This window comes from Argentina silus (genome assembly GCF_951799395.1).
Source record: "Argentina silus genome assembly, chromosome: 9".
NCBI lineage: Eukaryota > Metazoa > Chordata > Actinopteri > Argentiniformes > Argentinidae > Argentina > Argentina silus.
In genome coordinates this window covers 11,305,920-11,321,665 of record NC_139663.1, presented here as the reverse complement: position 1 = coordinate 11,321,665, position 15,746 = coordinate 11,305,920, and the positions used below count along the sequence as shown (strand labels likewise).

At 42.4% G+C, this 15,746-nt stretch overlaps 1 protein-coding gene across 2 annotated transcripts; it reads right to left on the bottom strand.

The window, feature by feature from the left end:
- Positions 1–5,445: 5,445 nt before the first annotated feature.
- On the bottom strand, positions 5,446–15,159 carry slc16a6b (solute carrier family 16 member 6b). 2 transcript variants are annotated; one of them, XM_083677775.1, is made up of 6 exons: positions 15,048–15,159; positions 11,533–11,786; positions 10,535–10,678; positions 9,778–9,906; positions 8,416–9,330; positions 5,446–8,129 (listed from the first exon to the last, which is right to left on the bottom strand). In XM_083677775.1, exons 2-6 carry the CDS (start codon positions 11,768–11,770, stop codon positions 7,855–7,857), a joined length of 1,701 nt encoding a protein of 566 aa, XP_083533901.1. In that variant the 5' UTR covers positions 11,771–11,786; positions 15,048–15,159; the 3' UTR covers positions 5,446–7,854. The 2 variants fall into 2 exon arrangements, with proteins under 2 accessions (XP_083533901.1, XP_083533902.1); XM_083677776.1 differs by lacking the exon at positions 15,048–15,159 and adding an exon at positions 13,978–14,317.
- Positions 15,160–15,746: the final 587 nt, after the last annotated feature.

Genomic DNA, 15,746 nt, shown 5'->3' with positions numbered 1-15,746 from the left:
ATGATGATGATGATGATGTCACTTGTTGTACTGTCCTGTCACGTTGGTCCCCTGCCTTGAGAACCGTGCGTTAATTTACGCTTCCCTTTTCCCGGCTATTGGTGATGACGTCACTGCTACGGATTTCTAAAAGCAATGCATTCCCTGTGGTGTCAGTCCCTCAGTGCCTGACGATGTGGAACTGAGGAAGCCCAACGGTTGTTGTTTTTGTTACAGGGAGAAGACGTTTAGGAGTCGGGGACTTTAATCCCTAATCCTTTTTGATTCCACGATTGAGCCTTCTTTACCACTGCCTGATTACCTAACAGGGCTAATGAACACACACACACACACACACACACACACATCCTGCTAAAGCCCCTTTTCATAGGAACCCTGTTCTGAGCCCTTCCCGCTGATTCCTGCCTGGCCTATTTGTAGTCTTCTAATCAGTTTTGTTGAATTTCTTTGGATCTATTTTATTTTTTATTTTTATTTTACATAAATAGATCTATGAATATATGTACCTATACATTTTTCCTAAGTTATATTTCAACGGTTTACACTTGTGATTTGCGACTGCTGAAGGACACTGTTACAGGCGATGGAAAAGGCTGTGAGAGCATCCACACACAGACAAGCGTAGACCACTTTAATAAACTGAATATTACTGTAATGACGGCTTTACGCCAAGCTAAGAGTAACAGAGTGTATCTAGCTGATTCTCAGGGCACATTGTGGACCACTTATTTGTATATTTGAAGCAATGATATTCATGTGCCTAAGCCCCAAAACACACACACACACACACACACACACACACACACACAACTTCCACTGGCCATACGTACCCCCACCCACACACACTGACACACAAACGCACACACAGTCTAAATGGCTCCCAGGCCTACTAAATCCCTTCTTCCATCTCTCTTCTTTCTTCTGTCTCTCGTTGTTGGCAGGAAAGCGCAAATGGCCTTTCTAGAACCCTGTGGAGTCTCATTTTTGACATACTTTTATCTCTCCATCAGGGAAAAGGGGAAAATTTGTATCTTGTTTTATTTATTTTATTCTCTTCTCACCGATAATGTGGCTTTACTGCCAAACCCAGGCCCTTTTTTAAAGAGAGTTTGGTCGGGTTAGGCGAAAATAAGAGTGACAATGAGAAGCTAACTAAGTAGTATTCTTTCCTTTCCCTCTCTCAAAAGTGTCACTTTTTTTTTTGTAAAGGTACCAGTTATCCTGCTCTCTGTCTATCTCTCTCTGTCAGTGGTTAAAAAACAAAAGGGATAGAACCAGCTCGCGTAGTGAACCTTTAGAGAGGCAACCCGACCGGCTAGTGTTAATGTCGCTACGGCGGTCATTATTGTTGTCCTCATTGTTGTTTATAGATTTGTACAGTCCTGCGTCGCTCCTTGATGCTGTTTCTGATGTATATGTATAGTTATGTAACTCTCACGCCACCTCACTCTCTTTTTTTTTCTAACAGCTATTGTAACCTCCACACGTTTTGTATGTATGACTCTGGGTGGTTTTTTTGTTTTGTTTTGTTTTTGGTCGTTGACAGACTGTATATTTGATATAAAACCAGGATCCTTTTTGTTCTCTCTCCAGTTTAGACTTTATTTTCCTCTCTGTCACTGCTGCGAATGCAGTCAGTGTTACTCCTATTTGGTTAGTCTGTCTGTCTGCGTCTCAGTTTACGCCAGATGCCTCTGTGTGTGAAATACACACACACACACACACACACACACACACACACACACACTGTCTGTCCCCTGTTCGGGCTCTTGATAGCTCCAGGCAGCCCCTCCGATGCCTCCAAGTCTGCCCCTGTAGAGAGCTCTTTGTCTTGGCTGAGACTCTCTGTCATGCCTCCCTTGGCTGAAGGCCTGAGGCTAGATTGTGAAAGAAAGGCCACCATTGCATCCTCTCCCAATCTGCTGAACTGGTGTGAGTGGTCCCAGTGTCTCCCTGTGCCATACACATACACATACACATCACTGATTCAGACCAGGCTCCCTGAGATGGCCTTTGTCCATATTGAACAAACAGGGTTTTGAAGCATCCATACACTCACTCACTCTCTTTCTCACACACACACACACACACACACACACACACTTCTGCCTATACAGGCAAAATGCAGTCTCCAGATGGACTAACATTGACTTCCATTGACTTTCACCTATGATCCAAGAGAAACCTAGACAGCCTTATGGGCTACCATACCCTGAGATAAAGCTTATGGGCGATCATTACATCATAACGATCATAAGGCTTGTAGACTTATGGGCCACCGTAGCCTTTGCCTGAGCTTGTAGCCTTATGATTGTCTTGCGTTCTGGGTTTAAGTGTTAGAAACCAATCACCACTGTGCTAGACCAAGTCCACCACAAGAGGGGGTATTGGGTGTTGTAGTTCTTCTGAAAACGACACGTCTTCCCTTATCTATAGAGCATGTGAAGGCTCCTTCCTTTGAGCTTTAAGTCCGATTTGCTTTGTGTCAGTTTGGTCATCTTACTGCAGTATTCTCACTGAATCCAGTCTGTCTGACTGCCCACCCAGGCCCCCTGATGCCTTAATAAGAAAAACAGGCAATGCCATAGAAATATAATGAATAGAACACTTTAAATTAAAGCTATGTCTCGTTGCCTGTTATTTTCTAGCCACCATATTGGATGGACCATGATAAGTCAAGTGCATTGTTAGATCTACAGCATGTCTGTTCTACTCATTCTATTTCTATGTGCCGTGCCTTTGCCAAATGGCCACATGTGTGACTCAGAGCCTAGAGGTAGAGCTTTGTCCCCTCTGGTCAGGCATAGAGTGGGACAGCGGTGACGTTCAGTATTCGGTGTCTGAATCGCCAATGAGTTAGAATCCCCCAGTGTCACATCCCCAGGCCAGAGACGCACATTGATGATGTCCCAAAGCCAAAGCTGAGATTGGTGCCGACCAGCCCAATGCCAACACAAATACAGTGCCTCCTCAACATCAAGGTGTCTTGTATGTCATGCATGTGATAGCGTTTGTATGTGCAAGTTGGCTTTCCCAGAGTAAGCAGTGAGCAACACATTAGCAAGAGGGTGCAGTAGCACGTCTTTGGTAAGGGGGTATGTTTCTAGAGGCTGTGTTATGGGGTTCCTGCCACAGACAAACAATTGCGTTGTTGCAGTATTCCTCCTGGTTTTAACACACTTTGAGTCTGAGTTTTAACTAATGTACAAAAAGAGGTTTCGTTGTGTGAAAACTCTGCCTTAAAAGGTTTTTTAATTGTGTAACTGTCCTGTGATATTGTAGCCACCTCGAACGGTGTGCACTGTTTTTACACTTCACTTCCTGTTCTGTGATGTCACTGTGGATTCCATCACAGAAGTAGAATGTAAATGTAGGTCTTTGGATTCTATGTAAATCTTGGATTCTATGTAACAGAGGATTGGGTGAGGTGTGAACAGCCTTTTCTACAGTTGTGGTGGTAATGAAACCCGAGTATCTGTGAGAGACGCCTCTGTGCTAACAGGTATAGTGTTAAGGCAAGCTATGCAACAGCACTGTGCTCCACAGCAAAAAGAAAAAGAAAAAAAAAGAAGAAGAAAATAATCCCATTTGTTAATGAGAAACGATGATTTCTTATGATGATGTTTTTGTTTTTGTCCTTTTTGTTTGGGCCCCATTTAATCGTGTCAGGTTATTAGAAGAACTTTATGCAAATCATCTGCCAAAATACACTGATATCTAGTGCCTCCTGTTCCAAACTGCCTCGTTTTTCCAATCAAGTTTTTTTTTTTTTTTTTTTTTTTTTTTACTTAGGTTTTTCAAATTTTTGCCTTAGAGGTATTTCTGTCCTCATATCAAGATAATTCACATACAAGTACAACGATTACAAACCTTTTTCTCGCTTACAGTTTGACATTTTGGAAAGACAAAAAATGCTTTCATTGTACAGTCTAACTTATACTGTCTTACCCTTTACTATCCTCAATAAAAAACAATTTTTCAAAATGTGTGTTTGCCTATGTTCAGGTTAATCCTATCTCTTAAGCAACAGTAAGATTGTTTTTATTTTACCGAGCCATGTTCATTATAACACTCAGGGTCAACAAATGATATTCAGCCATGTTTGAAGGAAAACGTAAGTTAAATAAAAGCTGTTTCTTTGAGGGAATTAATTGGGTATATCATGGTCTAGGCTGCTTTCCAACCAAACACTGGTTGTTTTTTAACTCCATAGTCAATTAATGCCCTGAGCAGTCTGCACATTCACTAAGAAGGGATTTTAAAATTGTTCAGGCTGTAAATTGTTAAATGTATTAAAGTGCCAAGTATGCAAATAGGATAAGGCAGATTAGTAATACCAGGCACTGTGGAGCTGCACTGCTCCATGCTGCTGGTGGTCTACTTTCCCACGCTCTAGTCTTAGTGATCAGATTTGTCATTAATTAATTAGTTCAAGGGGAATTCTCTCGCTCATGTGTCTCCTTGTTGAGAGACTTGTACCTTTTTATCAGATTTGTTTAATTTGCTAATTATCAGAGGAGTTATTGAAAGCTAGAGGGCCCATACATACGGTATATATGCGATTTAGCTGACACTTTTATCCAAAGTGACTTACATTGCAGTGAGTGCATAACTTTTTCAGTATATATGGTCCCAGCAGGAATCAAACCCACAACCTAAATGTTGTTAGCACCATGCTCTACCAACTGAGCCACAGAGGACCACAGGGTTTTACTGCCAGTAGTGCTGTATATGTTACATTTACATTTACGGCATTTAGCAGATGCCTTTATCCAAAGCGACTTACAACAAATACATTTGTTTAAGTAAGTGAATCATCTATCCATCAGTCATCATAAGATAAAGTAATCAATGCTCGGACAAGGGGCCATAGGCAGTCACAATGCTTGAATTATTATTATTTATTTTTTATTAACAGGAGAGAAACTTGTAGTGGGGGTAAGAGGTCTTTAGGCTTTCATCTTTTAGTAAAGACTTCTTTGGAGAGAATTACACCCAGACATGGTTGGGTTGGTTAAGCTATAGCTACATTGCTTTCACTCCAATTACTCATAGAATAGAAATATGGTACAGGAAATGATATCATCCATGTACAGGAAAAACCTAAGCAATAGAGCCCATGAAATATACAGTAGGTCATCATTAGGATGCAATACCAGGGAGAAGACACTAGGTGTCAGTGTAACGGGTTTATATGTTGCCACCCCATACTAACCAGCTGTTTATTACTTGTTTCAAGAATATGATTAGCACTGGCTATGCAGCCAATTCTTAATTTAGGTTGTTGAGATCAGTTATTATACAGAAAATAATAGTGGGGTATGATACTCTTGATACGCTTTAGTGAAATAAGTTCCAGACATTTAAAGAGCTTGAATGAATACATAAATCCTCTTGTAATTAATTTAGCTTCACCTTTCTTTCACCAGCTCAGTGAAACCAGCCTTGCATTTACCGTGAACTTTATTGTAAAGTGTAAGAGTGAAGTGACAGTTGACAGTAGACGTTCAAAAGCTTTCATCTGGGTTTCAGAAGAAAAAAAAAGAGCGAGAGAGAGAGAGACCTATGTCTGACATATGGAGCACGTGATCTCTGACCTGATTACTGCACCTGCTCCCTGAGGTCACATTTGGCTGACAACAGTCAGAGTTTGGCTGATGAACTACATCAATATCACCACAGAAAGAGACTGGTTACTAGTACTGCAGATGCATGACGCTCTTTTCTACACGCAGACATGAAGACTATTTCCATTTGTCTTTCTCTTTCTTGTATTTGTCACTCACTCCCTCTCTCCCTCTTGCTCTCTCTCTCTCTCTCACACAAACACAAACACACGCACACGCACACACTTCTTTCACACACTATTAACAAACTCTATATTTCAAAAGAGGATATGAACACATTCACTGTTGAACAAGTTATTATTTCATAGTCAATTTAAAAACATGATCAGCAGTGTGCATTGCAGCATTTCTAGGCATAGACCTGTTTTGCATGTTTTTATCATTTGAAAAAAGTTCAAAGAAATTAAATAAACACCAAAATAAAAAAACACCTACACTACTTAATATGATACACAAAAAAAGTATAGAAAATAATGTTCAAGTCATGGTGAGTTCTGAAAGACAGCAAACAGTATTATGGGTGGTCTGTGTAGAGAGGGGCTGGGTGAGGGTCTTTGGGAGGGAAGGGGAGTGAAGTGGAGGGTGGGTCAGCCAGAGGAACACATGATCCTTATCTCCTCTTGTCTTCCCACTTCGGGAGAGTTTCTTTGCCATTGTTTGGCTTGCTGTTTGGGGGGATTATTATAAGCTCAGGTTGCTGACAAACACTTTTTGGCAAATGCATTTGAAAAATATTTGTTTCATAAATACAACTTGATTGATTGATTACAAGAACAATGGTCCAAGCATTGAGTAAGCTATCCATTCACACTAGAATAAACTTCACAGATAGATTTCATCCATTGTATGACCAATACAGTTGAACGGTCCATCTTAATTTCACACATTATTTGGTACTTTTACATCACCATACACTATATCAACGATAAATATAAATGTGGTCATTTAGCAGATGTCTTCACACAATTAACAATTAACAATTAGTACATTCTGGCCCATGTGAGAATCAAACACACAACAGGTGTTACCTGCACCAAGCATTGCCCAGTTAATCCATCTGAGAGATCCGAACCAACAAAGTACATCATTAAAAAAAAGAAAAATGTTGTTGTGTAAAACTCTTCCAAGAATAGATTCACGTAAACCCAACAGACCAGTAGTATATTGAGGCCAGATGTTTCCTCGTAACACCAGACTACCAGAGGCAAGTATCTATTCAGTGTACAAACTAGTCTTTGATGAGTTCATCCTGCGGTGCAGTGTACAGCATGTGAGAGTTTACTACAGCTAGATAGACAGACCACCTTCTATGATTTACTATTAGATTGTATGATACTACAGTACATGGATATTATTCAGAGGTTATTCTGAAATTATGAATGTCACCATCGCCAGATTTGACTGACACAAACTAGTGCATTTGAATCTCTTCTGAACTGAACCATAATTCTAAAATTAAGTCAAAGTATAGCTTTGCGGCGAGACAAATTCAAGGCAGAAATTCAAGATGTGCCCATGTTATCTGTGTGTGTGTGTGTGTGTGTGTGTGTGTGTGTGTGTGTGTGTGTGTGTGTGTGTGTGTGTGTGTGTATCTGAATAAGCCTTACATACCTCCATCTACTGGCCTGAAGAATAGAGGCTGAGGTTGGTCTGTTCTTATTTGTCTCTGACATCCTATCTACAAATTACAAAAAAGGAACACTACATTGTAAAGTAAAGGTATCAAGATTCTTCATGAAATTTGTTCATTTAACAAGACCTACCCTGCTACATTGCATTTATTTAACAAGACCTACCTTACTACCTCCAGTCTTTCCTGACTGACATTACAGATTACTGTACTAAAAAATAACAAAGAAATAATTATAAATATCATATAAATATGACAGGGACTTCAACTATCAGGCCTTTGGCATCAACTACGCTGGGGTTGAAACAAAGAGGTAATGTGATGTCTGTGTCTGTCTGTCTCCGTGTGTGTGTGTATGTGTGTGTATGTGTGTGTCTGTGTGTGTGTGTGTGTGTGTGTGTGTGTGTGTGTGTGTGTGTGTGTGTGTGTGTGTGTATAGGACAGTCTCTCACCAGTGTGTTTACAGTACATTTGCTCTCTTATTTGTTTATTGGTTTTTTTTCAACCCCATGTTGACCGTCTGTGAGTGGTGTTAGCCAGCAGTGTAAGGTGGTATTAGCCAGCAAATGTGGTTGTAGGTGTACTCTTTGACCATGCTCAGATTACACTGGTCTCCTGCCGTGGAGTCTGCTTGGCCGGACTGGTCTCCTGGACCAGTTCTATTTCCAAGAAGTCTGCTGTACCACTGTCCTGAGAAAGCTTCTCCTCGTCCTCTCCTCCTTTCTTCTGTTCCTCCTGTTTTCTCTTTCCTCGATGACACAGACCAGACTTGGCAGGACCAACCAGTGCCAGGAAGAAGGCGCCCAGCCCCATGCCAACTGCACACGAGTAGAAGGCAGAGCCGTAGTTCTGAGTCTTGTCCACCAACAAGCCTGCACAGAAACAGATTAGACAGGCATCATCAGAGACACCTAATGGGTTAAAATGTCTTCATAGTGCTTAATGTTGCTTTCATGTTAAGCAACATTTGAAGGCGTCAACACAATGTTATTGAAGAAAGGGAAGTCAGTGAGAGACAAAGAGACGTTGAGAACGAGAGACTAAGGAGGCAGCGGCTGAGAGGAGGCAGAGATACAGACAGAAACATAGAGAGAAAAGCAACAAAGAATGATTTCAAGAGGCAAAGAGAAATCAAGAGAGAGAGCAGAGGTCCCTTACCTCCCAGTGGTGGTCCAGCCAGGCCAGCAAAGCTCTGGATAAACACGTAAACTCCCACGGATGAGGGCATCCTTTCAATGCCCACTACGTCCTCCTCTGCCAGCATGGGTATGTGCGTGGAGCCCACGGTTCCCATGAAGAACCCATAAAACGCACAGCACACAGCTAGTCCCCAAAACTCCCATACCAGGGTAAAGGCCACCAGTACCAGGCACATGAGGACTACACATCCCAGCAGCACCCGGGTCTTCCGAATGCGCACCTTGTTCAGCACCACCCCTATGGAGAGGCGACCGCACACCTCGGCCACTGCCATTATGGAGAGCATGTAGGCGGCCATTTTGTGGTCAACATTACGGCTCTTGCTCAGCTGGATGATGTAGAGGTGCGGAGCGAAGAAACCGAGCGTGGCGAACAGGCCGAAGAGAGAGTAGCAGATAAAAGCTCTGTCCTTCAACACTGAGAAGTCCAGGAGTTTTGGTCTGGAGGGCTGGAGAGGACCCAACTCAGCCTGCTTCTTCTCCCCAGCCGGGGGTCGGTTCAGTGGGGTTTGAGGGGTGGATTGTGGTCCATGGTCATGGTCTTGTTTACTCTTCTCCTCCGGCTCCATAATGGCCTTGGTCTCCGCCGCTGCCCGGAGGTCTGCCCTGGAGGCGGACAGAGAGGTGACCCCAGAGTCCCCGGACCCCTCGGAGCTGATGGAGGTTTGGGTTTGCTCATTATCCAGCTCGTAGACAGTCTGCAGCTGTTTTGGGGAGGGTGGTTTATTCTCTGATTCAGCCTCTGCCTCCTCTGTATTGGGCTTGATGATGATTGGACGAAGCAGAACCCCGCAGCCAATTATGCTGGCTTGCAGGATACCGATGACGACAAAACAGTAGCGCCAGCCCACTTTTGCCTTCAGAGTGGTGAAGGCTGCAGGGGGAGGTATAATACACAATATTTAGGGCAGGATGCGTAAGAGCACTAAACAGTAAGAGCACTAAACAGTAAGAGCACTAAAGTGGAAGCAGATTTTAAGATTCACAAAAAAAAAACTGTTAAGAGACACATGCACAATAAAGGGATGCCATGAAACATTTGAGCTCTTTGCAAAGATGCACCACATGCACTGTAAACCTATTCTTATACTAACGCAATACAAGCAGCACTATTTCGGACTAACTGTAACTCCCTTTACTAGGAACAAAAAATGATGATCAATCCCTAAGCCCATCAATCCCTCAGCCAAGGTAAGTGTGTGCCAAAAAAGGTACACCAAATATGGCCACCCGGTCCACCCACCGCTAAATGTTTCCTTGAATGGGAATGCCCCATCAATCTACTAATTATAATACTATGGCCGCAACTTGCCAGCCTCACCTGGGGCGAAGGCAAACATGGCGAAGGACTCTCCGGAGGAGGCCATGGCGGTGACGAGGGACCGTCGACGGGAGAAGTACTGGGTGAGGATGGTGACGGTGGGGAGGAAGGCGAGGCAATAGCCCAGGCCTGCGAAGACATAGGAAACAAGGGAGGACATGACAGCCACTGGCCTCCACAGTCTGTACGAACACAGCAGCGAACTCAAAGGTCAAGGGTCAAGGTGTCAGGTCACTCTGATGTCAGAGGCCGGAGGAGGTGAGGCCATGTCAGGCTCAGGCTTGTTGCCGTGGCACCCGCTGAAAAGAAAACACATTAAAAAACAGAAAGAAAAGAGAGAGAGAGAAGGGGAAAGGAATCAGAGGTTGTCAAGTTGATATGTCCATCGTTTTTTTAAGGGTAGAGAACGGTTGTTATTTTTGTAGTGGGAGAGCTATCAGTGCTTCATTCTGTGAAAGAAGAGGTACTGAGGTCTGAAAGGGAAATTATTTTTTCATAATTGTGGTTTTTTCCCCCTCCAATTGCTCTGTTGTGTCACTTTCTGTTCTGTTTATTTTATAAATGAATACAGGTGTGCGTGTGTACAAGTGTGTGTGTGTGTGTGTGTGTGTGTGTGTGTGTGTGTGGTGTGTGTGTGTGTGTGTGTGTGTGTCTGTGTGTGTGTGTGTGTGTGTGTGTGTGTGTGTGTGTGTGTGTGTGTGTGTGTGTGTGTGTGTGTGTGTGTGTGTGTGAGCATGTTTTTAGTAGATGTAGGTACCTGAGACAATGCCGAGAGTGACGTACATCTCGTTAATGGAGGAGGTGAAGGCGGAGGAAATGGTGCCCAGGCTGATCAGAAAGCCCCCCACCATTACGACTGGACGGTAGCCAAAACGATTACTCAACACCGTGGACAGAGGGGCTGAGGAGAACCGAGAAGGGATGTTAAATTACAACTAACATACAATCAAATACAATCAACCGAAATATTACTTGCTTTTAGCTCTTTAAATTATTTCTAAGGGCTTAATGAATTTCTGGCTCCACTAGATCTGGCCATAGATGCAGTACCAACACAGCCCAGTGGAGAGTGTAATCAGTTCATCCACAACTGGAAAGCAAAATAAGGTCTGGCTTCTGACGCTGTATTGTGCTCTCCCCTCACAAACCCACTGATGAGACTACAGCGGATGAGACATTTTGAGATTTAGTATGTGTCTTTACACTCTTCTTTCTGTATATGTGTGTGTGTGTGTGTGTGTGTATGTGTGTGTATGTGTGTATGCGTGTGTGTGTGTGTGTGTATGCGTGTGTGTGTGTGTGTGTGTGTGTGTGTGTGTGTGTGTCATTACTCTTCAGGAGGAAGACCAAGAGAGGGGTATTTCCTCTCACTGTAACTAGCCTCTCTGATATTCAGTATCTCTGTCTTGCTGCACTGGGGTGAGGGCACATGATGGCACCATGTGAACTCTGAATTAATCTACTGGTTCACTAGACTGGTCTATAGGCTTAAATGTTGTAATTTAACTACAAGTGGACCAGTATAGTATCTATCAGGTAAAGGTTCATCCCTATCCTTAATTCATGTTCCAGTATACTACATACTAAGGTATACTGCATGTAATGTATAACTAAGTTATAACACAAGTACAACTCTTGTATAACTCATCATATAACAACAATATGACTCATATCATGTATATGGATGTGATTATAACAATGTTAAAGATGATGATGATGATGACAACCTCCTCCTCAAAGCTCTCTCAGACTGACCTGTGAAGGTGAGGATGAAGACGCAGATGGAGATGACCCAGGAGACACGGCTGTTGCTCTCCCCGAACTGCTCCATCAGATCCTCGAGGAAGACTCCCAGGCTCTTGATGGTTCCGTAGGTGAACACCTCCACCAGGAAAAAGGCCACAACCACCGCCCAGCCCCAGTCACCATCCGGCACCTCCGGGTACACACACGGCCCCAAGCAGCCCCCGACCTGGGACTTTAAACCCCTCATGGCTGGACCTGAGGACCTGTGTGTGTGTGTGTGTGTGGGGGGGGGGGGGGCAGAGGTGTAGGTAGGGTCAGTGAGAGACTCAAAATACTACATACATAAACAAAGTTTCATGCCAATCATCTTAGATTAAGGGGGAACAAAGGAAAGGTCGACCATGATCTTTCTTTCTGTTTTTCACTCTCTCTACCTGTTCTAATGGTTTATCTGAACTGTAAACAAGGCCATCTAATCTACCACCCCATCCGACCAGACATGTGTTGTGTTGCTGCTGACATGCTCCAGGCCTTTCCCCGAGAGCACACTGTGTGCAAAACATGAGAACTGAAGATAAGATATCTTTTCAAGGTAGTCTGCTTAACAGTGAGATAACAACGAAGGGTTTTACAATATCATAACCTTCCACACAGCACGGGACCTGGGCTGGATTTGTTGTTTTATTCTCTATGGGTAGGGAAACAAGGCAAGCAAACTACCCTGGAAGACAATCTTACTGTATAGCAAAACAACCCCCCCATACTATGAACATTATGACATTTGAGCAACTCAACTCTTACTTCTCTTAAGAATATGTGTAGAAGTGTGAAGGTGTTTTACTCTGTCAATTTATGTTGTGTACGAGGGAGTGTAACCCTAACCCTAACCCTAACTCTAACTACTTTACTCCAGACTCTCTCCACTGAGAGATAGGGAGACCTTCATCTTGAGACGAGAGGTAAAGTGGTCAGCTGGGAACATAACTGGAAAAACAACACACTCATATTCCAGCTATCCAGCTTACACGCACGCGCGCGCACACACGCACACGCACACGCACACACACACACACACACACACACACACACACACACACACACACACACACACACACACAATCTCCCCATCCAGCTCACCTGCCAACACACAATACCACGGCCACCTGCGTCATCATGACAAAGCTAGAAGCTAGACCTGCTCCCCTTTTCTCTCCTCCCTTTTTCCTTCTCTTTCTCTCTGGGTCTATAGTGTCTCCTCCGCAAGGTGTTTTCGGGTACCAGGGAACGGTTGATGATGTAACAGTGACACTGAGTAAAGCTCAGAGCCTTCTACTCTTCCGATATACATTTTCAGATATACATTTTTAGATTTACAATGCAATTTACTATTACTACAGGACCCTTGAGTGCCTCAGTTGCACCCTCTATAGAATGAATGAAGTATGCATAGTACCCATGAATACAGCCTAGTTAATCGATTTCTTATAGGGGTACAACCAGCAGAACTCAGATTGAGCGTTCTATATATTAGTACAGTAGAAAATAGTAATTGTCAATGTAGATATATAAAATGCATGTATAAATCAAAGACTTATAAATTAGGTGTAAATAAACAGCAGTCTCTGAGCTGTGTTATTTCCAATCAAGGCTACATGACAGAAAGGCTACTCGAGCTATTCCTGTGAGTGTCTCTCATGTGATGTGATCGATTCCTCTGATGAATTAAAATACCTCAGTTATGACCAATCTTGTCGTCGTGACAACACATAAGTCGTGACAAAACGTTCTAAATAATAATGACGTATATGGAAAGGGCGATTTAAATTACTCCACGTGGCACCCTTTACTGACCTCTCCCCTACTTTGAACATCATATGGACTTTGTTATATGCATATATGCAACTTTGTGAGGCGAAAGATGTTTGGGATACAGTGGAACCATTTTCATTCATACAAAGTATTTACTTGGGGACCTCACGGCAACTTTCTGTGCAAAATTCCATCTACAGCCTAGATGCTGTCCGCAGTGCAGTGCAGAACTAGATGATGTCAACTTAAGCACGCGGTTCTGCGGGTTTTCTTTGGCATTACAGTGCAGTCAGACATGGGTGTCACACTCATAGCCTTATCATTGTGCCAACAGAGCACACGGACGCATATTTGAGCAACTGCTTTACACGATTCCGCAAGATAAAGATCAAGGCAATGGAAAGCCGATCATTTTCAGTTAGGTAGGCTATGATATTAAGCATTTAATTGCGGTTAGGAAATAGCCTATATTTTTTATTTGTTTTACTATTAATAAATAAATTGTGTATGACTAACAATTATGTAAGGTATGCAATCCTATCAGATGGGTTTACTCTATTGCCTACTGAGTCAGCACCAGGCACTTTGCAACTGATCAAAGTAGCCGATGCGGCAACTGATCAAAGTTACCGATGTTAGACTTACCAAATGAGCGATGATCAATTCACCCGGGAAAGTGATAAACTAGTAAATCGTTCAATAATGATCAAATTTCGATGTCAAGTTGTTAGGCTGTCATTTCTATTTCAGCTCTAATGTAGGCTACTGTCCCTAGTCCATGGTGTTCCTGTAGCCTAAAATGAACTCTTCCGTGTTCGATATAGGCTACCGGATTATCAATGGTTGTATATCCTAAATAATCCTTTCGTGAATTAAAAAGGAGAATCCTAATAAAAAACCGACGATTATTTCATTCTTGGTATCTCGTCTCCCTTTATGGTCATCCCCATCTTTTTCTGCGGTGTCGTGCCCATTCTGACAGCTCTTATACTGGCTCAAGCCGGTATTCAAACGCGGGCGCGCAAATCCTTCTGTAACTTCTCTCAGGAGCGCGCAAACCTTCCGTATTGCGCTGCAGTATTGCCAAGCGCGTGGGTAATTACTAGGTCTGTTAGTCGAACAAAAATGTGTGTCTTAATTTGTTCCTATTATTTGATTAATCTAATGTGGAAATGTGAAATTTTCACATTGCTGTGGTCAGAGATTTAGTTTTTTCCTAAACATTTCAAGACAAGAAACCCAAAGTGTTGCCTAAGTAATGAGTGTGGTAGGATTAGGGTATTTTACAAGGTAACAATGAATAATGGAATCCAAATCAAAGGTGCGAATCGTCATTCCCAAAAAAGGGTCCTAATTGTTTAAACCAAGCTTCCTTGGTACAACACTTGTTTACTTGGCTACATGTCACTAACTATAGAGTTATATGGCTGTAGCTGTAACTTCTTGCCCTTGATCTGATATATAGAAATCCTGTTTTTTAAAATTAGTTGTCAAGCACAGGTGATTCATCTGTTCGGTTAATCTATTAATCGGTACAGCCCTAGTAATGACCAATGATTAGCCTAATAGAAGAAAAAAGAGATTGGAATAAATACGCTGTAGCTGTATAGTCTGGATCTCATATACTTACAAACCGGTTACACAAGATGCGTAATAATTGAAATAGGTTTGTTTTAGTAGGCTATACGTCATCAAGATCAAAATCATTTTCTTACCTACGATGTTTTTGCGGCAGGGCTGTAACAAACTGAGTCAAAACAGTAATATTTCAAAGCTACATCAATGTGATCCGACTTTATTCACATCAACTTGACCCTCTGAAGCGCATGATGATACTGTATTTGACTGACTTCCTTCTTGTACGTAGGGAAGTAGGTCATATAGGCCCCTCCTTCGAATCGACACCCTTAATGACGGAACATTTATCACAGAGTCTCTGTCTTTGAATACTGAGACTATTGGCTAGATAGATAGACTGAGCTAAAGTATGTAATATATGCAATGCATTGCAATACTATATATACTATGTATTTTTTTCTATGTATTTAATGAGGGAGTACATCCGTTATCCGTACCTGCTTTGATGACGTAACAAGAAGTCAAATTGCCAACTCTTAAGGTAATTAGGACTTGCTTGCTGAGCATGTTTAATATCCAATAAGTGTTTTCAAGACAGTGGTATACTAGGCTGTTAGACTACATACAGTACTGCGTTAGGCCTACACATGTACTTAAAATCCCGAGTTATAGTAGGATCTTTATTAGTAGGGTTATTCATTTCGGAGAGCTGCTATAAGTAACACACAGTGAGTTTTCACTGTGTACCAAACCAGTGAGATGACATAACTCAGCTTGCACAAGAGCAGTACAAATATTTTAATGCTTTATGGCTCCCCATAAAGTGATGAACTTTG

What these genes read in the sequence shown, in the direction of transcription:
- slc16a6b (XM_083677775.1), bottom strand. Translation starts at nt 11,770, where the DNA reads ATGAGGGGTTTAAAGTCCCAGGTCGGGGGCTGCTTGGGGCCGTGTGTG. An exon ending in CTTCATCCTCACCTTCACAG is followed by an intron (nt 10,679 to 11,532) that starts GTCAGTCTGAGA and finishes GGTTCTCCTCAG; the next exon opens with CCCCTCTGTCCACGGTGTTG. An exon ending in GGCTGGACCACCACTGGGAG is followed by an intron (nt 8,130 to 8,415) that starts GTAAGGGACCTC and finishes GTTTCTGTGCAG; the next exon opens with GCTTGTTGGTGGACAAGACT.